General features: G+C 40.7%; 1 protein-coding gene across 9 annotated transcripts in view; it reads left to right on the top strand.

The window, feature by feature from the left end:
• WNK2 (WNK lysine deficient protein kinase 2) overlaps positions 1 to 9,483 on the top strand; it is a 116,235-nt gene extending 106,752 nt beyond the window's left edge. For 3 of the 9 annotated variants that reach the window (XM_031447149.2, XM_064490082.1, XM_064490084.1), the window contains 2 exons: positions 6,411 to 6,522; positions 9,293 to 9,483. In XM_031447149.2, coding sequence (XP_031303009.2) covers positions 6,411 to 6,522; positions 9,293 to 9,318 — 138 coding nt within the window. In that variant the 3' untranslated portion in view covers positions 9,319 to 9,483. Of the gene's footprint in view, positions 1 to 6,410; positions 8,729 to 9,292 lie in introns of those variants that run through there. The other 6 variants (XM_064490078.1, XM_064490080.1, XM_064490081.1 and 3 more) reach the window with 5 other exon arrangements.
• Positions 9,484 to 18,833: the final 9,350 nt, after the last annotated feature.

Below are 18,833 nucleotides of genomic sequence, written 5' to 3' on the forward strand. Positions count from 1 at the left end.
TCATGAAAGAGTGTTGGATTTTGCCAAATGTTTTATTTTCTGGATTAAGATGATCCTATATGTATTTTTTAATCCTTCATCCTATTAACAGTATATTACAATGATTGATTTTCATATGTTGAACTGCCCTGGTCATGGTGTATGCTCCTTCTAATGTGTTACTGAATCCAGTTGCTAATGTTTTATTGAAGATTTTTCCGTTAGTATTTATCAAAGGTATTAGTCTGTAATTTTTGTTTTGTTTTGTTTTGATCTGGCTTTGATATCAGGGTAATGCTGGCTACATAGAATGAGTTAGGAATTGTTCCCACCTCTTCAACTTTTTGAGAGTTTGAGGAATATTGGTGTTAATTCTTAAGTTGTACAATTCACCAGGGAAGCCATCTGATCCTGGGCTTTTCTTTTTTGAAAGATTTTTGATGAATAATTCAATCTCTCTGCTTATTATAGGTCTATTCAGATTTTCTATGTCTTCTTGAGTCAGGTTAGTAGTTGGGTGTTTCTAGGAATTTGTCTATTTCATCTAAGTTACCCAGTTTGGTAGTTAAAAAACTTCGTATGTCTTCTTTGGAGATTTGTCTATTTAGATCTTCTGCCCATTTTTAATCAGGTTGTTTGATTTTTGGTTTTTTTTTTTTTTTTTTGATACTGAGTTGTATGAGCTGTTTGTGTATTTTGGATATTAACCCTTTATCAGTCGTATGATTTGCAGATATTTTCTCCCATTCAGTAGTTTGTGTTTTTGTTTTGTCAAAGGTCTCTTTAGTTCTGCAAAAGCTTTTAAGTTTAATTAAGTCCCGTTTGTTTATTTTTGCTTTTGTTTCCTTTGACTTATGAGACTGATCAAGAAAATTGCTACAATTTATGTCAGATTATTCTACCTATGTTTTCTTCTAGAAATTTAATGGTTTCCGGCCTTATTTAGGTCTTATACATTTTGAGTTTATTTTCGTAGATGGTGTGAGAAAATGGTCTAATTTCATTCATGTGCGTGTAGCTGTCCAGTTTTCCCAGCATCACTTATTGAAGAGACTGCTTTTTTCTCATTGTGTATTCTTGCCTCATTTGTTTTAGATTAATTGATCGGAAGTGTGTTTCTTTCTGGGCTCTGTATTCTGTTCCTTTGATCTATGTGTCTTTTTCTTTTTCAGTACCATCCTGTTTTGATTACTATTTGTAGCTCTGTAGTATAGCATAGTGTAGTACAGTTGGGGAACATGATACCTCCAGCTTTGGTTTTTTTCCTTAAGATTTGTTTGGCGATTTGGGGTCTTTGTGGTCTTTGTTCCGTATGCATTTTAGGATTATTTGTTCTAGTTCTGTGAAAAAATGCCATGGGTATTTTGATAGGGGTTGAATTAAATATGCCGATTGCTTTCGGTGGTATTGACATTTTTAATAATATTAATTCTTCCAATACAAGAACACAGGTTATCTTTACATTCCCTTGAATCATTTTCAAAATCCTTCACAAATGTTTCATAGTTTTCAGAGTGCAGATATTTTACTTCCTTGGTTAAGTTTATTCCTAAGTATTTTATTCTTTTTGATGCAATTTTTAGACAGGATTGTTTTCTTGCATTTTTTTTTTCTGATAGTTGATTATTAGTGTAAAGAAAAGCAATAGATTTCTGTATTTCAATCTTGTATCTTGCAGCTTTACTGAGTTCATTTATTAGTTTTAATGGTTTTTCAGTGGAGAGACTTTAGAATTTTCTATATGTAGTATCATGTAATCTGCAAATAGTGACAGTTTTATTTTTTCCCTTCCAATTTGGATGCTTTTCTTTTTCTTGTCTGATTGCTGTGGCTAGGACTTCCAATATTACATTAAATAGAAGTGGCCAGAGTGAGCATCCTCGTCTTGTTCCTGATTTTAGAGGAAAAGCTTTTAGCTTTTGACTGCTGAGTATGATGTTAGCTGTGGGTTTGTCATAAATAGCCTTTGTTACGTTGAGATAAGTTCTTTCTATACCAACTTTGATGAGAGTTTTTATCATGAATGGATGTTGAATTTTGCCTACTGTTTTTTCTATGTCTATTGTGATGATCATGTGATATTTATCCTTCAATATGTTAATGTGATGTATCACATTTTTCAATTTGTGGATATTGAACCATCCTTGCATCCATGGAACAAATCCCACTTGATCATAGTGTATGATCCTTTAAATATATTATTGAATTTGGTTTGCTAGTATTTTTTGAGGATTTTTGCATCTATATTCATCAGAGATATTGACCAGTAATTTCTGCTTTGTAATGTCTTTGTCTGGTTTTGGTATCAGAGTAATGATGGCTTCACAGAATGAATGTGGGAGTGTTCCCTTCTCTTCAGTTTATTGGAATAGTTTGAGAAGGTACTGTCTACTTGTTTTAAACTAGTAATCATTTAAGTTAATATTCTAAGAAGTTTACATTTTCACTTCCCTCCTCCACATTTTGTGTTTTTGATGTCATAGTTTACATCTTCCCATTTATAACTTAACTGTTTATTGTAGTTACAGTTGATTTCCCAAATTTGTCTTTTAATCTTTGTATGAGCTTATGTAAGTGGTTGATCCACAGCCTTTACTATATATTTTTCTTTACTATTGGGATTTTTCCTTCGTTTAAATTCTTACATCTTTCTTTTCCACTTAGAGAAGATCCTTTAACACTTCTTTTAGGATTGGTTTAGTTTTTCCTTATCTGAGAAGTTTATTATCTCTCCTTCAGTTCTGAATGATAATCTTGCTGGGTATAGTATCCCTAGGTTGTAGGTTTTTCCCTTTCAGCCCTGTAAGTATGTCACACCATTCCCTTCTGGCTGCAAAATTTCTGCAGAAAAATCAGCTGATAGACTCATGGGGTTTCCTTTGTATGTGACTCTTTGTTATTCTCCCGCTGCCTTTAAATTCTCTCTTTATCCTCAGCCTTTGCCATTTAAATTTTTTTCGTGGGTCTCTTTGATGTGTCTTGATGGATCTCTTTGGGTTCATCTTGTTTAAGACATTCTTTACTTCCTGTACCTGAATATCAGTTTCCTTCTTTAGGTTCAGGGAGTTTTCATCCATAATTTCATCAAATACATTTTTGATCCTTTTCTTTTCTCTCTTCTTCTGGAACCCCTATATTTTGAATGTTAGCATGCTTCATGTTGTCCTAGAAGTCCCTTAAACTGTTCTCATTTAAATTTCTTTTTCTTTTTACTGTACTGATTGGGTGATTTCTATTGTTCTGTCTTCCAGATCACTTATGCATTCTTCTGTATTACCTAGTCTACTGTTAATTCCTTCTAGTGTGTTTTTCATTTTAGTTATTGTGTTCTTCAGCTCTATAGATCAATGATGCTTTTTTTTCTCACTCTGCCAATCTCTGCCTATTAATTGGAGAGGTCAGTCCATTTGCATTTAAAGTATTAATGGATTATAAAGGACTTCTGCTGTTTAGCTGTTTGTTTTCTGTGTGTCTTAAAGGTTTTTTTCCCCTCAATTCCTTCATTATTGTCTTTTCAAAAATTTTAGAGTTTTTTTGTAGTGTATAATTTTGATCCACTTCCTTTTTACTTTTCTGTATATGTTTTTGTTATTTTCTTTTTGGTTAACTTAAGGCTTATAATTAAAACCTTAAACTTATAACAACCTATAATGTCAGCTTTGTTTCAAACACTCTGTTCCTTTACATTTCTGTCCCGCCTCTTCTGTGTTGTTTTTGTCACATATTGCATCTTTGGACATTGGGTGCCCATTAGCATAGGTTTATAATTATTATATATTGCTTTTGCCTTTTAACTCATATAGGGGAAAAAGAATTAAAACCAAGAGGACCATATTATTGGCTTATGCATTTAACTATGTAGTTCCCTTCTTTATTTCTTCACATAGCTTTGAATTACTGTCTATTCTTTCATTTCAGCCTGAAGGACTCCCTTAAGCATTTCTTGTGGGGCAAATCTTTTAGTAACAACTTCTCTTGGTTTTCATTTATCCATGTGTCTTAATTTCCCCTTCTTTGTGAAGGATCGTTTTGCTAGATGTAGAATCTTGGTTGACAGTCTTTTCTTTCTGCACTTGAAGTATTTTTTTTCCCCTGTCTCTTCTCCTTGGTATACCACAGATCCCTTAGGCTCTGTACATTTTCCTTTTCTTCATTTTTTTTTTTCTTTTCTTTCTGCTCCTCAGCCTTGATCATTTCAATTGTATGGCCTCCAGTTTGCTGATTCTTTATTCTGCCTGCTCAAATCTGTTGTTGTGAGCCCCTCTAGTGGAACTTTAATTTTGGTTGTTATACTTTTCAGCTGTAATATTTGGTTCCTTTTATTACTTATCTCTCTTTTTTGTGTATATATATATATATATATTTATATTTATTGAAGTATAGTCAATTTACAGTGTTGTATCAATTTCTGGTGTACAGCATAATGCTTCAGACATACATGAACATACATATATTCGTTTTCATATTCTTTTCCACCGTAAGTTACTACTGTTTGTCTCTTTATTGATATTCCCATGTTGTCCATGTGTCATTTTCCTGGCTTCTTTTTTTTGTTCATGATTTCCTTTAACTCTTTGAACATGTTTAAAACAGTTGACTTAAAGTTTTTATTTTCTATGTGCGGTATCTAGACTTCTTCAAGAACAGTTTCTGTTAAATTGTCCTTTTTTCCCCTGTGTATGGATCATACCTTCCATTTTCTTTGTAAAGATTTATGATTTCTTGTTGAAAACTGGACATCTGAATATTATAAGTGATAACCTTGGAAAACAGATTCTTTCCTTCACTGGCATTTGCTGATTTTTGTTTGCTGAAGGCATAGCTAGTGGTCTTTTTTTTTTTGCAAGCTATATTCTGTTATAGTTTATTACAATATATTGAATATAATTCCATGTGTTACATAGTAAATCCTTATTGCTTATCTATTTTATGTATAGTTTGTATCTGTTAATTCCATACTTTTAATTTGTTCCTTCCCAAGAATTTCTTGATTTTTCTGGGTCTTTAGTATTTCCTTCTACATTTTAGAAACAGTCCATTTATTTGTATGAACTTGCTGTATGAGATTTTGTTTCGGATTGTATTGAGTCTGTTGATCACCTGGGTAAGATTTGATACGTTAACTGTAGTAAGTCTTTCTATGAACATGACATTTCTTTGTTTATGTCTTTTTAATTTTCACTCAGTAGCATTTTGTGGTTTTCAGTGTAAAGGTGTTACACATCTTTCTTTAATTTACCCGAAGATAGTTGATATTTGGAATGTGGTTGTAGATTATATTGCTTTTTAATTTCGCTTTACAGCTGTGTGTTGCTAGTATATAGAAATATGGTTGATTTCTTCACCTTGTATCCTGCAGTCTTGCTAAATTTGCTTCTCAGTTCTAGAAGTTGGTTTGTCTGCTCTTTTGGGTTTTCTTTATACACGATCTTGTCATCTGCAAGTAAGGATGGTTTTCCTTTTGCTTTTCCAATCTATACCACTAATTCTTTTTCTTATTATTGGTTGAAACTTTCTGAACAGTGTTCTAGGGCAGGGAGAATGATGGGGGAAGTACGTTTGGCATTGCACCATCAGCACAGGGTTGGCTGTGGGTTCTGCAGAAGCCCTTCCGGATGGAGGAGGCACTCTCCAGCTTCGGCTGCTGTCCTTTCCATGAACGAGTGTAGAACTGGTCGGACACTTTTCCTGCATCTGTGGGGAGCACCACATGGGGTTCTCCCTTGGGGGGTGTAATTACAGTGAGATGCAGTGATTTCTTCTGGGGCAGCAGCATTGCATTCCTGGGGCAAACCTCACTTGGCTCTGATGTTTTAGCTTTCTTATAGTTCCTTGGTTAGATCTGCCCACATTGTGTCCAGGGTTTGAAGACTGTTGGTCCATACCCTCCTTTCTAGTAGCTCAGCAGGTTTCTGCATCACGGCCATACCGGTCTCACCATTACAGCTCATTTCTCATTCCTTGTGCTATTTTTCCTCTGGGGTTGTACCTGGGGTGCGGAGAGCAGAGGGGCTGTCCTGCCACTGACCCTGGGACTCTGGGCACACAACCCTGCACAGCTCCCAGCTGTTGTGGTCCTCCTATGATGGCACTGACCAGTCAAACAGGAGGCCTTTGGGTTGAGGTCTGTGGTCCCCTCACTGTGACTTCAGGGTTCAGGTTCTACGGGCTCTGCTCTGCAGCCTGCTCTGGCCTGTGAACAGTCAGGGCACGTGGCCCAGAGGTGGCCGGGCTGTAGCTTTGCAGAGTAAGGGAGGGAGGGTGGCTGCTTCCCAACCCTGCACTTTCACTTTGGTGTCCCATTGAAAGGTGCTCCGTGGCGGGTCCCGAGACTGCGCTTTCTTGAGGATGGAGAAACTGCAGGGAGCCCCAGGGCCACTTAGGGAAGCCAGGGGATAGAAGCCACGTGTCTTCCTCTTCTTGTTTTGTAGATGAACACACCTCGAACAGCAGTGGGGACGCCATGCCTGGCCCCGGCGCCCGGTCCTCTACCCACCGCGGTCATTCCTGGAGCTGCCCCAGCCCTGCCTGTGCCCATGCCAGGTACTGCTCTCTCCTGCCTCCCAGCCCCGCCCTATGCACTGCCTTTGGGCCAGTATGGAAACCTGCTCCCAGCTCCAGTGTCCTGGGGGCCCTGGGCAGCCCAGGCAGGCAGCCGGAGCCCCACTGGGGGGCCAGGCTTGGGTGCAGCAGGCGCACCAGCGCTCCCCGTGTTCTTGCGGCCGCCCACGGTCAGCACGCCCGGCCCCAGGCTGCGGATCACGTAGCTCTCTGTCCTACCGCTTGCCAGATGGAACAAGCCTGAAGTGAGCTGCCCGGAGGAGTCGGGTTATGGTTTGGCCTCCGAGTCTTGCCCTGCCTCCCCGTGGGCGCCCAGCCGGGGCGGGTGGCACATGGGTGGCAATCCTTACTTCCCTTATTGCTACAGACTGTTCCCTCTTCAGTTCCTGTGCTCCATACTTGCTGTCTTTGCACTCACTTCCTGTACTTGAATCAATGGTTAGAACTTCGTAATCACCCTGCAGAAGTACAGTGCCTTGAATTCCAGCTTTTCCGTTCCCTGATGGAAAGAGATGTTCTTAAAAAATTATGTATCAGAAAAGGTGTACTTTGTTTACAGTTGGCTTGTGTGTTAATATCTCTATTTCCCATTTTAAGTTGCAGAGATATGAATGGTTTCCAAATCTGAAGCTAAAGTCTGACCTTTACTTTTGTTGTACATGCTTTTAAAAAAAAAATTGAACTAGTGACCTTGAATATTGAAGAGTTGCAAATGCTGTGGGAGTGCTCCTTTGTATTCATAAAACAAGGTCTCTCTGGCTGTGTATGGTCACTGATAGCAAACAGATGCATACATGCTGTCACCTGCGGCGTCGTGGGCGCTGCCAGCGAGCTGCCCAGGATGCATGGTGATCGGGGCCGTACTTGCTGATGGTAGCTGGTCTCTTAGTAAGGAATGTCAGCGTCTGTGTTTGGCTGTATGCAACCTGCTAGGTAAGCAGACACGCCCTCGTGACCCAAAGCCTGCAGGGCTGCCGTGAGTGTGGGGGGAGGTAAAGATAAGTGTCCCGTACGGGAGCACAGGCAGGCCACCCGCTCTGCAGACTCAGCACGGCCCCCTCCTGCTCGGGGGCCTGCCGGCCCTCCTACCGGCCTGCCCTCCTTTCCCGTCGTTTGCACTGAGGTCCTGTGGCCAGCTGGGCCTAGCTTTGCCACCTGCTCGCAGGCTGCCCCGCCCACCTCTGGCCCCCAGCCTGGTTCTCCAGGCCCCGAGGCCACCCTGCTGCGGGTGGGAAGGTCCCTCTCCTGGAGATTTCAGTGGGACTCATCCACCAAACAGCCCTTGGAGGGAGCTGAAGGCCCCACTCCCCACTGGCCAAGACGTTTCGCGTTTCCCACTGGGAGGCAGCAGGCTGGGCTGCCCAGCTGTGCATTGTACAGTACTGCTATACTTTCGGGACTTCACTAGAACTAGCTAAATTATTTTGGTTTAAATATATATTATTCCATCAATTCAGTTAGAATTGAATTTTCTGGGTGATTATGCAGAATCTTCTGCCAGGGCACGACGCTATAGTAAGAGATTTCTGTCCTCTGTAATGTGCCCCTCAGCCCTTTGGTTGGGAGTCATGTATTCCTGGTTCCTGAGGGTGGTGGAGGCTGCCCTCCCCCGCCCCCCCCCCTTCTGTACCGGACGTGAGGTTTGGGGTCCTGGCCTTGTACGTGAACGGTCAGTGGTACAGAATCCCCAAGAGTCTGTATATATGGAGAAAAAATAAAGATTTTTGCTTGAAAACAGTGTGGAACAACCTCTTTTTCTTACCTTCTGTCCCTGTAAGAGCTGAACCAGCCAGCCTGCAGGGAGGACAGGGGTGGGTAGCGCTGGCAGGCAGCACTGCCCTGTCCTGGGCACAGCTTCAGTCTCAGCCCCATGCTTGCTGTCACCAGCTTGCCGAGCAGAACAGGGTGGCCACGAGGGGCCTGGGCGCTAAGCAGGAGATGCTGGCTTCCTGGCATGTGACTGACACTGAGCCAGCCTGGCTCAGGACGGGAGTGGGCCACTGGGCAGAGCCCCCCTGCCAGCTCTGCTGGCTCCGGGCCTAGGCCGGCCTGTTCACTTGGCTTTCAAATTCTGAACTTGACCTGTATTTAGATGTGCAATGGGCTCTGCCCCATGGAGTGTGTGAGTCTCGTGGCCAACTCAACACTGTCTCTGACCCTTGTCCATGTTGGCTGTCTCACAGAAAGCTAGGTTGGCATGACTCACTGTGGACAGAGCTGGGTGGGGCTGGGGCCACCTGCCCAGGGGTCACCTGAGGGGCTCTGCTGTCCTATAGGTGCAGGGCTGTGGTTTGGGGAGGCCCTCTGGAACTCAGCACAGCCTTGATGGCCTTATGTTCAAGCTGGGGTTCGTGCTGCCTCCTGCCTCGCCCAGCTTGGGTGGCCTCCTGGTTTGTTCGCCCTACGTCCCCACTGAGATGCAGTCAGGCTTTGTGCCTCGGGCCACTTGCGTGCCCTGTCCCAGGGCTGGCCCTGAGCAGGGGCAGGGGCACCTTGGCCTGCTGCTCTTCGTGCTGTGCCCAGGGAGCCAGAGGCACCCGGCTCTCCAGGGTTGCAGGCACTGGGAGGCCCCGCCCGGTCGGGCAGCTGCTCAGCAGGGAAGGTAGTCAGATGGCAGAGGCAGCCTGGGGGGGTCTGTCTGCGTAGCGCGTGGGTTGTGGTCAGGCGGCCTGGCCCTCCGAGGAAGGCCACTTCCAGGGCCTCATGTGACCGCATTGGGCCTGTAATGAGCTGTGGCGGTTTTGTTTTCTAGATTCTGAAAGTGAGAAGCCCGACTGAGCCCAGGCAGGCCGACCCAGACGCCAGGCCCCGTGTCATCTCACGCCGAGAAGGCGAGCCCACGCCTCGTGTCCGGTTCACGATGTTTTGTAACCACTTTCTAAGCATTTTTTATTCACAATTGGAAACACAAATGTAAGCAAGAATAAAAAATATTTTGGGGGAAACAGGACTTTGGTTTTTCAAACTCTCCTTTCTGGTGACCCCTAGACAGGCAGGTGACCCGAGATGGTGGTGAGCAAATGAGGACGTCGGCGAAACTCCCGGGACGACACGGCGGGCCGGGGCGTGGGGTGGGTACCCTTAGCTGAGGGGCCCCGAATGCGGTGATGACACTTCATACTGTGCTTTACAGTGGCCCTGGTAGCTCGGGGTCGTTGTGTTGGGATAGCAGCTGGGGTGGGTCAAATGTGTAATAAGGTGACCTCTCAGAGAAGCCGCTGAGGCAGCTGGATCTTAGCTGGCCTGGCCCCTGTGTTCACCCGTCATTCTATTCCAGGCCCATGAGGCATCAGACCCTGGGAGGCTGACCATGGTGACCATCTCTGGTGATGGTCCCTTGGCTCAGAGGCTTGGGCCTTGGGCACACAGGTCCATTCGTTTCTCTGACCCTTGGGTCCCCCCACTCTGTCTTGAGGGCTCACCATCCATCCCCCATGCACAGGACAGGCATCCACAGTGACCTGAAATGGCCCTTCCTCTAGAATCCATGTGTGTCACTGGGAGGAGCCAGCCCTGGGGTCGGAGACCCCTGGCTATGGCCGGTGGCCGGCCCTTACAGGGCTGCATCACCACCGTGGTACGGTGTCCAAAGCACAGTATGAAAGACAGGAAACCTGCTAGTGGCCTCACAGGGTAACAAAGATGCAACCTGGCCAGTGGGAATGGAGGCTGACATTGGGACCCGAGGCCTCGGGTAGCCACCCCCACGCTGGGGTGGAGAAACTGCATCTTTATTTTCCTTAACCTCTGACTGCAGTTTAGTGATGAATGCAGGGCAGGAGCAGCGGCACCTGGGATGTGTCACCACTGGAGCACACAGATGCTTTGTAGAGCATCGTAGTTGTCACAGGTGTCCCCAGACGTAGCACACCACCACAGACGGGATGCCTTAAGCAACAGATGTTTATTTCTCCCAGTCCGGGAGGCTGGGAGGCCAGGATCAAGGTGCTGGCAGGTAGGTTTCATCCGGAGGCCTCTTTTCTCGGTGTCTGGGTGCTGTCATCTGACCATGTCCCCACAGAGCTCTTTGTGTCCATGTGGAGAGAGCAGGAATGAGCTCTGTTTTCTCTTCCTCTTCTTATAAGCACACTAATCCTATCAGGGCCCCACCCTTATGATCTCATTTAGTCTTAATTTTGTCCACAAAGGCCCTATCCACAGATAGACTGGAGATTAGAGCTGCAAAACCAACTTTGGGGTTGGGGGGACGAACATTCAGCCCATAACATGTGGCTTTCTAAATAATTCTAGTACACAATCTGGAAACTGTCCCTACTTGTCTCTACTGGGACACACATATTTTAAAGCTAAAATTAAGTGCATACCAAATGTATGTATGTACAGAAAGAAGGTGGGAGGGGAGATAGAGCCATATTTGTGGCAGAAAACCAGAAGGAATTGCCCACTGCTCCTTCTGCTGGGCCCCAGGTGAACTCGTGGGGAGATGGGGAATCACCCCCTCCAACCCTAAAGCATTAGCAACAATGGACCGGAGGGACAGCACCCATTGGTGAACAGACTCGGCCAGCTGCCTGGGACTGGTCAGTGCACCAGTGCTGAGGGCCACAGAGCTTTCAGTTTAGAAACTCAAGTGGACAGAATTGTAGAAAAGAGAAAAAAGGGAACAAAGAACTGATGAGATAAATAAAAATCAAACAAGAAGATGACAGACTTAACCCTAACTGTATCAATAGCTACAATTCTGTAATGGTATCTAAATGGTCTGGTCACCTTGATTAAAAGAAATTGTCACATTGGATTTAAAAAGACCCAATTACTATGGCCCTACCACCCTAAACGTGTCTGGTCTCATCCAAAAAAGACCCAATTATATGCTGTGTACAATAAACATACTTTACATATAAAGACACATAGGTTTAGATAAAAGGACTGATCAAGATATATCATCCTAACATCATTCAACAGGAAGCTGGAGTCACACAATGCGGATTTCAGAGCAAAGCTTATTGTGAAAGCGAAGATACCATTTCATAATGAAAGCAGGTCGACTCACTGAGAAAACATGATTCAAATTGTTCCTACCCCCAATAACAACTTTAAAACTACATGAGAAAAAGAGAACTGAGAAGAGAAACAAACAAACCCACAGACAGATATTTCAGTATCTATCCCTCAGTAAGTGACAAGACAAGGAGACAGAAAGCCACCGTAATAGGGTGTGACACCATTTTTGGTTTCTGAGTGCTGACAGCTTTTAAGCTTCACATTCCCTCTTCTCCTGCTGACATCTGGGCATGCTGATAAGAAGCCCGCCCTTGGCACCTTGGGAAATTCATGCTGTAAATAGAAGGCCTCATCCTAACACTTCTCCCTAACCACTGCAAAAACCACAAGCCAGTTCCCCTGCCCTGCTCACTCAATCCATTTTGGACCTTAAAATCTCTTTATGTGAGTAACAAAACTTTCTATCCTCTCGTGTGTGTGTGTGCGTGTGTGCACACGCACATCATCAGTATCAATATCCAAGCCAAATTTTGGGTGGAGGTCCCTCCTTGTTTCTGCGAAGTGACCACAACAATCACTAAGAACATATGACTTTGGAGAGAGCCAAGATGGCGGAGTGGAGGGACTCACAGCTCAGGCCCTCCCACACATCCACCAAGAATTAAATCTGTAGACCCACTGAATCACACAGAACACCTACTGAACTTTGGTAGAGTGTCTCTTCCTTCGAAATATAGGAAGATTCCTCACAAAAACCTGTAGGAGAAAAAAAAAGGAAGGAAAAAAAAAAAAAAGATTGGTGTGGGACCAGTCCCACAGGGAGGGAGTGGCAAAGGAAGAAAGGCACCTTCGTGCTAGGACAACCCATCTCTAGCTGGGAGGTCAGTGGGGACAGAAGCGGAGCTTCTGAGGCGTGGAGGAGAAGGTGGCAGCCGCTTGGCAGACAGAACTAAGAGAAACTGGCACAGTTTGTACTGTCTATGAGACTCACTTGAGATTTAATGACACACAATTAATGAAAGTCATAGAATGGAAAAAGATATTCTAGGCAAATGGTAACCCAGAAGAGCAAAAATGGTCATACTTACATCATACAGAATAGTCTTTAAATTAAAGCATGTTCAAAGAGGGAGGGTTGACTTCTAGTAGACCTTGAGCTTCATTATATGCTCATTGTAACATTAGCATGGTAAATAACACGCCCACAGGCGCCACGACAGTCCCAAGGCTAGCCACAAAAGGCCAGAGAGTGGGAAATGGCCAACTTCCTGGGAGTCCTAGCCCCTTCCCCAGGGTAGTTAGACTAGTCCTTCCACTTTAAGCACATGAGCCCATTAAAAACTGGCAACACGGTGCCTTGTGGCCTCATGGCCTCCCCTCTCTCTCTGCCTCCTCTTTGGAGACTGCCCACATTCTGTCTATGGAGTGTGTATCTACTTTAATCTCACACCTCAACACCTCATGGCCACACCTCATGGCCTTTCTCTTGCCCTTTTGATGTATCTCTCTAAATAAATCTACCTTTACTCAAAAAAAAAAAAAAAAAAAAAGAAAAGAAAAGAAAAGAAAAGAAAAAAGAATCCAAAGAGAAAAAGGATATTATATAATAATAAAATAATTTATTTGCCTATATATAGGTAGCAACTATGAATACATTTGCACCCAATAACAGAGCATCCAAATACATGAAACAAACATTGGCTGAGAGATACTGACCAAAATAATGAAATAGAGGATTTCAATAACCCACTTTCAATAATAAAAAGGACATCTAGATAGTAGATCTACAAGGAAACAGAGGGACTGAACAGTATATACCACATTGACCTGATGGACACACGCAGGACATACACTAAAAACAGCAGGGTATACATTTTCTCAAGTGTACATGAAACATTCTCCAGGATAGATTACACGTTAGGTCATAAAACAAAATTAAGACGATTAATATCTAACCATGCATATTTTCTGACCATAGTGGAATAATAGAAATTAATAGCAGGAGAAAACCTGAGGAGTTCAAAAATAGGAGGAAATTAAATAAATTATCTTGAAAATATAGTGGATCAGAGAAGAAATTAAGTGAGGAAATGGAAAATATATTAAGACAAATGAAAACACAATAGATCGAAATTGATGGTATGCAAAAAGCAATTTTAGAAGGAAACATTACAGGGATAAACACCCACATTTAAAAAGAAGAAAGATCTCAAATAATGTAAACTTACACTCAAGAAACTACAAATAGAAGAGCAGTCTAAGCTCAGATTTAGGAAAGGAAGGAAATGATAATGATTAGAGCAGGAATACACAAAACAGAATAGAAAAACAATAGAAAAAATCAATGAAACTAAAACTTGGCTTTTTGAAAGATCAATAAAAATGAAAGTCATATAGCTAGACTAAGAAAAAAGGAAAGACTCAAATAAAATCAGAAATAAAAGTGTAGACATGACAACAGATGACATAGAGATAAGAAGAATGACAGGAGACTACTGTGACAATTAAAAACCTATAAATTGGATAACTGAGAAAAAAAAAGGATAAATTTCTAGAAACATATAACCTAAAAAAAGAATCATGAAAACAGAAAATCAGGACACATCTATAAATAGTAACAAAATTGAGTCAGGTGTCAGTAACTGCTTAACAAAGAAAAGCCCAGATCCATATAGTTCATTGGTACATTCTATCAAACATTTAAAGAAGAATGAATACCAATTCTACTTAAATTATTCCAAAAAACTGAAGAGGAGAGCACACTTCCAAACTATGATTATCTAGATACAAAAACTAGACAAAGGCACTAGAAGAACACTACAAGCCAGAGTCCCAAATGAAGAGTGATGGGAAATCCTCAACAAAATACTGGAAAATGGAATTCAACATTACACTGAAGTATCATATATCACAGCCAAGCGGGGCGTATCACTGTGATGCAAAATGGTTCAATATATAAAACTTAATCAATCTGATATGTCTCATTAACAGAATGAAGGCTAAAAGTTACATGATCATACTGATAGAGGCAGAAAAGTCATCAGTCAATATTCAACACATTTCATAGTAAAACCTCTAAACGAGCTTAGAATGGAAGAAACTATCTCAATATAATAAAGGCTATATATGAAAAGCCCATAATTAACAGCATAGTTGTTGGTAAAAAAACCTGGAAGCTTTTCCTCTATGATCAGGGAAAAGTCGAGGATATACACTCTCCCCAAGTCTACTCAACATAGTACTGGAATCCAAGACAGATCAATTAGGCACAAAAATTTATAAAAGATATTTTAACTAAGAAGAAGTAAAATGATCTCTGTTCATATATAGTATGATCTCTTACGTAAAAAAAAAAAAAAAGCCTAAACTCCATAAAACCCCTTATTTGAACTAATAAACAAATTCAGCAAAGTTGCATGATACAAAATCAACACACAAAAATTAGTGGCAAAAGACAATTACTTGTTTAAAAGCTACTATTACTGTAACTTGGGTTTTAACTCCAAATCTTGTGCTCTACATAACTTAGGAGACTAATGCATTTATGTTTATGTTTTTTAGACACACAAGGTATAATTTTGTGACATCAACATCTGAAAGGGGTTGAGGTGGACCTGTAAACGAAGACAGCTTTTGTATGTTTTTGAAGTTAAGCTGCTGTATATTCAAATTAGAGTAATATAACATTATGGTATTAAATGTAATCTCCATGATAACCACAAAGCAAATAGCTATAGAATATACACAAAAGGAAAGTAAGAAGAAATATAAACTACAGGAAGGCTTCATGAATTTACATGATCTTCTTTGTAGAAAACCTTAAAGACTCCAAAAAAAAAAAAACCCTATTGGAACTAATAAATTCAGTAAAGTTGCTAGATACAGAATCAACATACAAAAATCTGTTGCAAAAATTATTGATGTAAAAGCTAATATTATTGGAACTAGGGTTTATAACTCCAAATATTGTTTTCCACATAATTTGGGAGCCTAATGCACTTAGAAGAATTATTAGTTTATATTTTGGAGCACATAATGTATAAAGATAGAATTTTGTGACATCAACAACTGAAAAGATGTGGGGATGGAGTTGGAAGAAGAGTTTTTGTAGGTTTTTTGAAGTTAAACTGCTGTAAATTCAAATTAGAATGTTATAACTTTAAGAATTAAATGTAATCCCCATGGTAACCACTAAGAAAATGGCTACATAATATACACAGAAACAAATAAAGAAGGACTATAAACATTTCACCATAAAAAAATTAACTGAACACAAAAGAAAATAGGAATTCAGGAAATGAGGGACCAAAAAAAGCTGTAGAGCACGTAGGAAACAGCACAGTGACAGAAGTAAATCCCTCCTTATCAGTAATTACTTTAAATGAAAATGGATTAATCTCTCCAATAAAACAGAGATTGGCAGAATGGATAAAAACATATGATCCAACTATATGTTGTGTATAAGAGACTCACTTCAGATCCAAAAATATAAACAGACTGAAAGAGAAAGGATGGGAAAACATATTCCATGCAAATGATGGCCAAAAGAGTAGAAAACATATTCCATGCAAATGATGGCCAAAAGAGTAAGAGTGACTATACTAACATCAGATTTAAGTAGACTTTAAATAAAAAAAGTTATAGGAGACAAGAAGATCATGATATAATGAAAAATGGATCAATTCCAAAAGAGAATGTAACAATTATAAACATTCAAGTATTTAATGACAAATTATCAAAATAAATGAAGAAAAAACTGACAGAATTGAAAGGAGAAATAGACAAACGAACAAGGAACGGAGTTCTGGCACAGAGCAGGGGCCAGGGCTGGTGTGGCTGTTTTCTGACAGCACAGATGGAAGCCATGTGGCACGGGGAGAGGCACTGAACTGGGGAGCGACCTGTCCACCTACCACGCGCTGGCTTGGCCCCAGGATGCAGTGGTGGGAGGGGGCACGGACGTGGTGCTGGAACACGGCGCCGGGAGCAGCACAGACCTGGGTCACAACAAGGGCCTCTGGAAAGAGTGAGTGGAGTTCGCACAGCAGGGCGAGGGCAGGAAAAAGCACTATATATATATAAACAGCTCACATGACTTAATAAGAAAAAAACAAACAACCCAATCCAAAAATGGGGAGAAGAACTAAACAAGCAATTCTCCAAGGAGGACATACAAATGGCCACTAGGAACATGAAAAAAAATGCTCAATATTGCTAATTATCTGAGAAATACAAATCAAAACTACAATGAGGTATCAACTTACACAGACAGAATGGCCATCATTCAAAAGTTCACAAATGATAGATGCTGGAAAGGGTGTGGAGAAAAGGGAACCCTCCTACACTGTTGGTGGGAATGCAGTTTGGTGCAGCCATTATGGAAGACAGGATGGAGATTCCTCAAAAGATTAAAAATAGACTTACCATGTGATCCAGGAATCCCACTCCTGGGCATACATCCAGAGGGAAACTTAATTCAAAAATATACATGCACCCCAGTGTTCATAGCAGCACTATATACAATAGCCAAGACATGGAAACAACCTAAATGTCCATTGACAGATGACTGGATAAAGAAGTTGTGTTATATTTATACCATGGAATACTACTCAGCCATAAAAAAGAATAAAATAATGCCATTTGCAGCAACACGGATGGACCTGGAAATTGTCATTCTAAGTGAAATAACTAGAAAAAGAGAAATACCATATGATAACACTTATCTGTGGAATCAAAAAAAAAAAGAGAGACAAATGAATTTACAAAACAGAAACAGACTCACAGACAGAAAACAAACTTATCGTTACCAGAGGGGGAAGGGAGTGTGAAGAGTTAAACTAGGAGTTTGGGATTTGCAGATACCAAGTAATAGACATAAAATAGATAAAACAAGTTTATACTGTATCACACAGGCAACTATATTCAATATCTTGTAGTAACTTATGGTGAAAAAGAATATGAAAACGAATATATGTATATTCATGTATGAATGAAGCATTGTGCTATACATGAAAAATTGATACAACACTGTAAACTGACTATACCTGAGTTAAAAAAATATAGAAAAAGTCAAATTCTAACCAATTAACATGCTGAAGATTGAAAATCTCATGATCATAATAACGGCTGCAGAAAATTCATTTGACAAAGTTCAAGACCTATTTGTGATATAAAAAAACCTTCAGAAACATAGACTAGAGAAAACTTTGTCAACTTGATAAAGTGCACCTACAAGAAAACCAACTTAATGGTGAAGGACAGAATAATTCGCCCTAAGAAAGGGAGCAAGGCAAGAATGTCTGCTCTCCTCTCTGTAATTCAATGCAGCCAGCGCAGTAAAGTAAGAAAAGGAGATAAAAACATATGGAAGGAAAAGAAATAAAGCTGTTCTTATTTGTAGATAACATATTTGGCTATATGGAAAGTCCCGAAGGAGATACAAAAACAAAAGCCATTTAGAACCAATAAATGACTTCAGCAAAGGAGCAGGATACATGATAACAAACAAAATGATTGTATTTCTGAATACTAGCAATGAACACATGGAACACATTATAATTAAATATATAATACCATTTACAATTGTTCAAAAAATTAAATACTTTAGATCTCAATCTAGTGAAACATTCATATGCTGAAAAACACAAAATTCTGCTGAGAGATTCGAAAAAAAATGTAAATAAATGAAGAAACATGCCACGTTCGTTGGTTAGAAGATTCAACAGAGTGAAGATGTCAGTTCTCCCCAAACAGATATCCAGGTTTAATGACATTTCTATCAACATACCAAAAAGATGTTTTGGTAGCAATAGGAAAGATTATTCTAAAATTTTATGCAAATTCAAGAAGGTAGAATAATTAAGTTTTTAAATGGGCATAAAGTTAGAAAAAAGCAATCTACCCTATTTCAAGATATATTATATAGCTTACAGAAATCAAGACTGTATTAAAGGAAGGAGAAACACATAGATCATATAAACAGAATGGGGAATTGAGAAATAGACCCACAGGAATATGGTCAACTAATTTTTGACAAAAGTACAAAAACAACTCAATGGAGGAAGAAAAGCGTTTTCTCTTAAAAAGAAACCATATACACAAGTGTTGCTATAGCATTTGTATATCTGTAGGCTAAAAAATAAACTTTGACCTAAGACTAAAACCCTATACAAATATTAACTCAAAATGCATCATGAATTTACATGAAAAAGTATAAATCTTTGAGAAATGTGCATATCAAAAGCTCTTCAGGACGTAAGGGTAGGCAAAGAATCTTTAGACTTTCATAAACACTAAAACCCACAAAGGTGAAAACTGACAAACTGCAA

Source organism: Camelus dromedarius, chromosome 10 (assembly GCF_036321535.1).
Source record: "Camelus dromedarius isolate mCamDro1 chromosome 10, mCamDro1.pat, whole genome shotgun sequence".
Lineage (NCBI taxonomy): Eukaryota > Metazoa > Chordata > Mammalia > Artiodactyla > Camelidae > Camelus > Camelus dromedarius.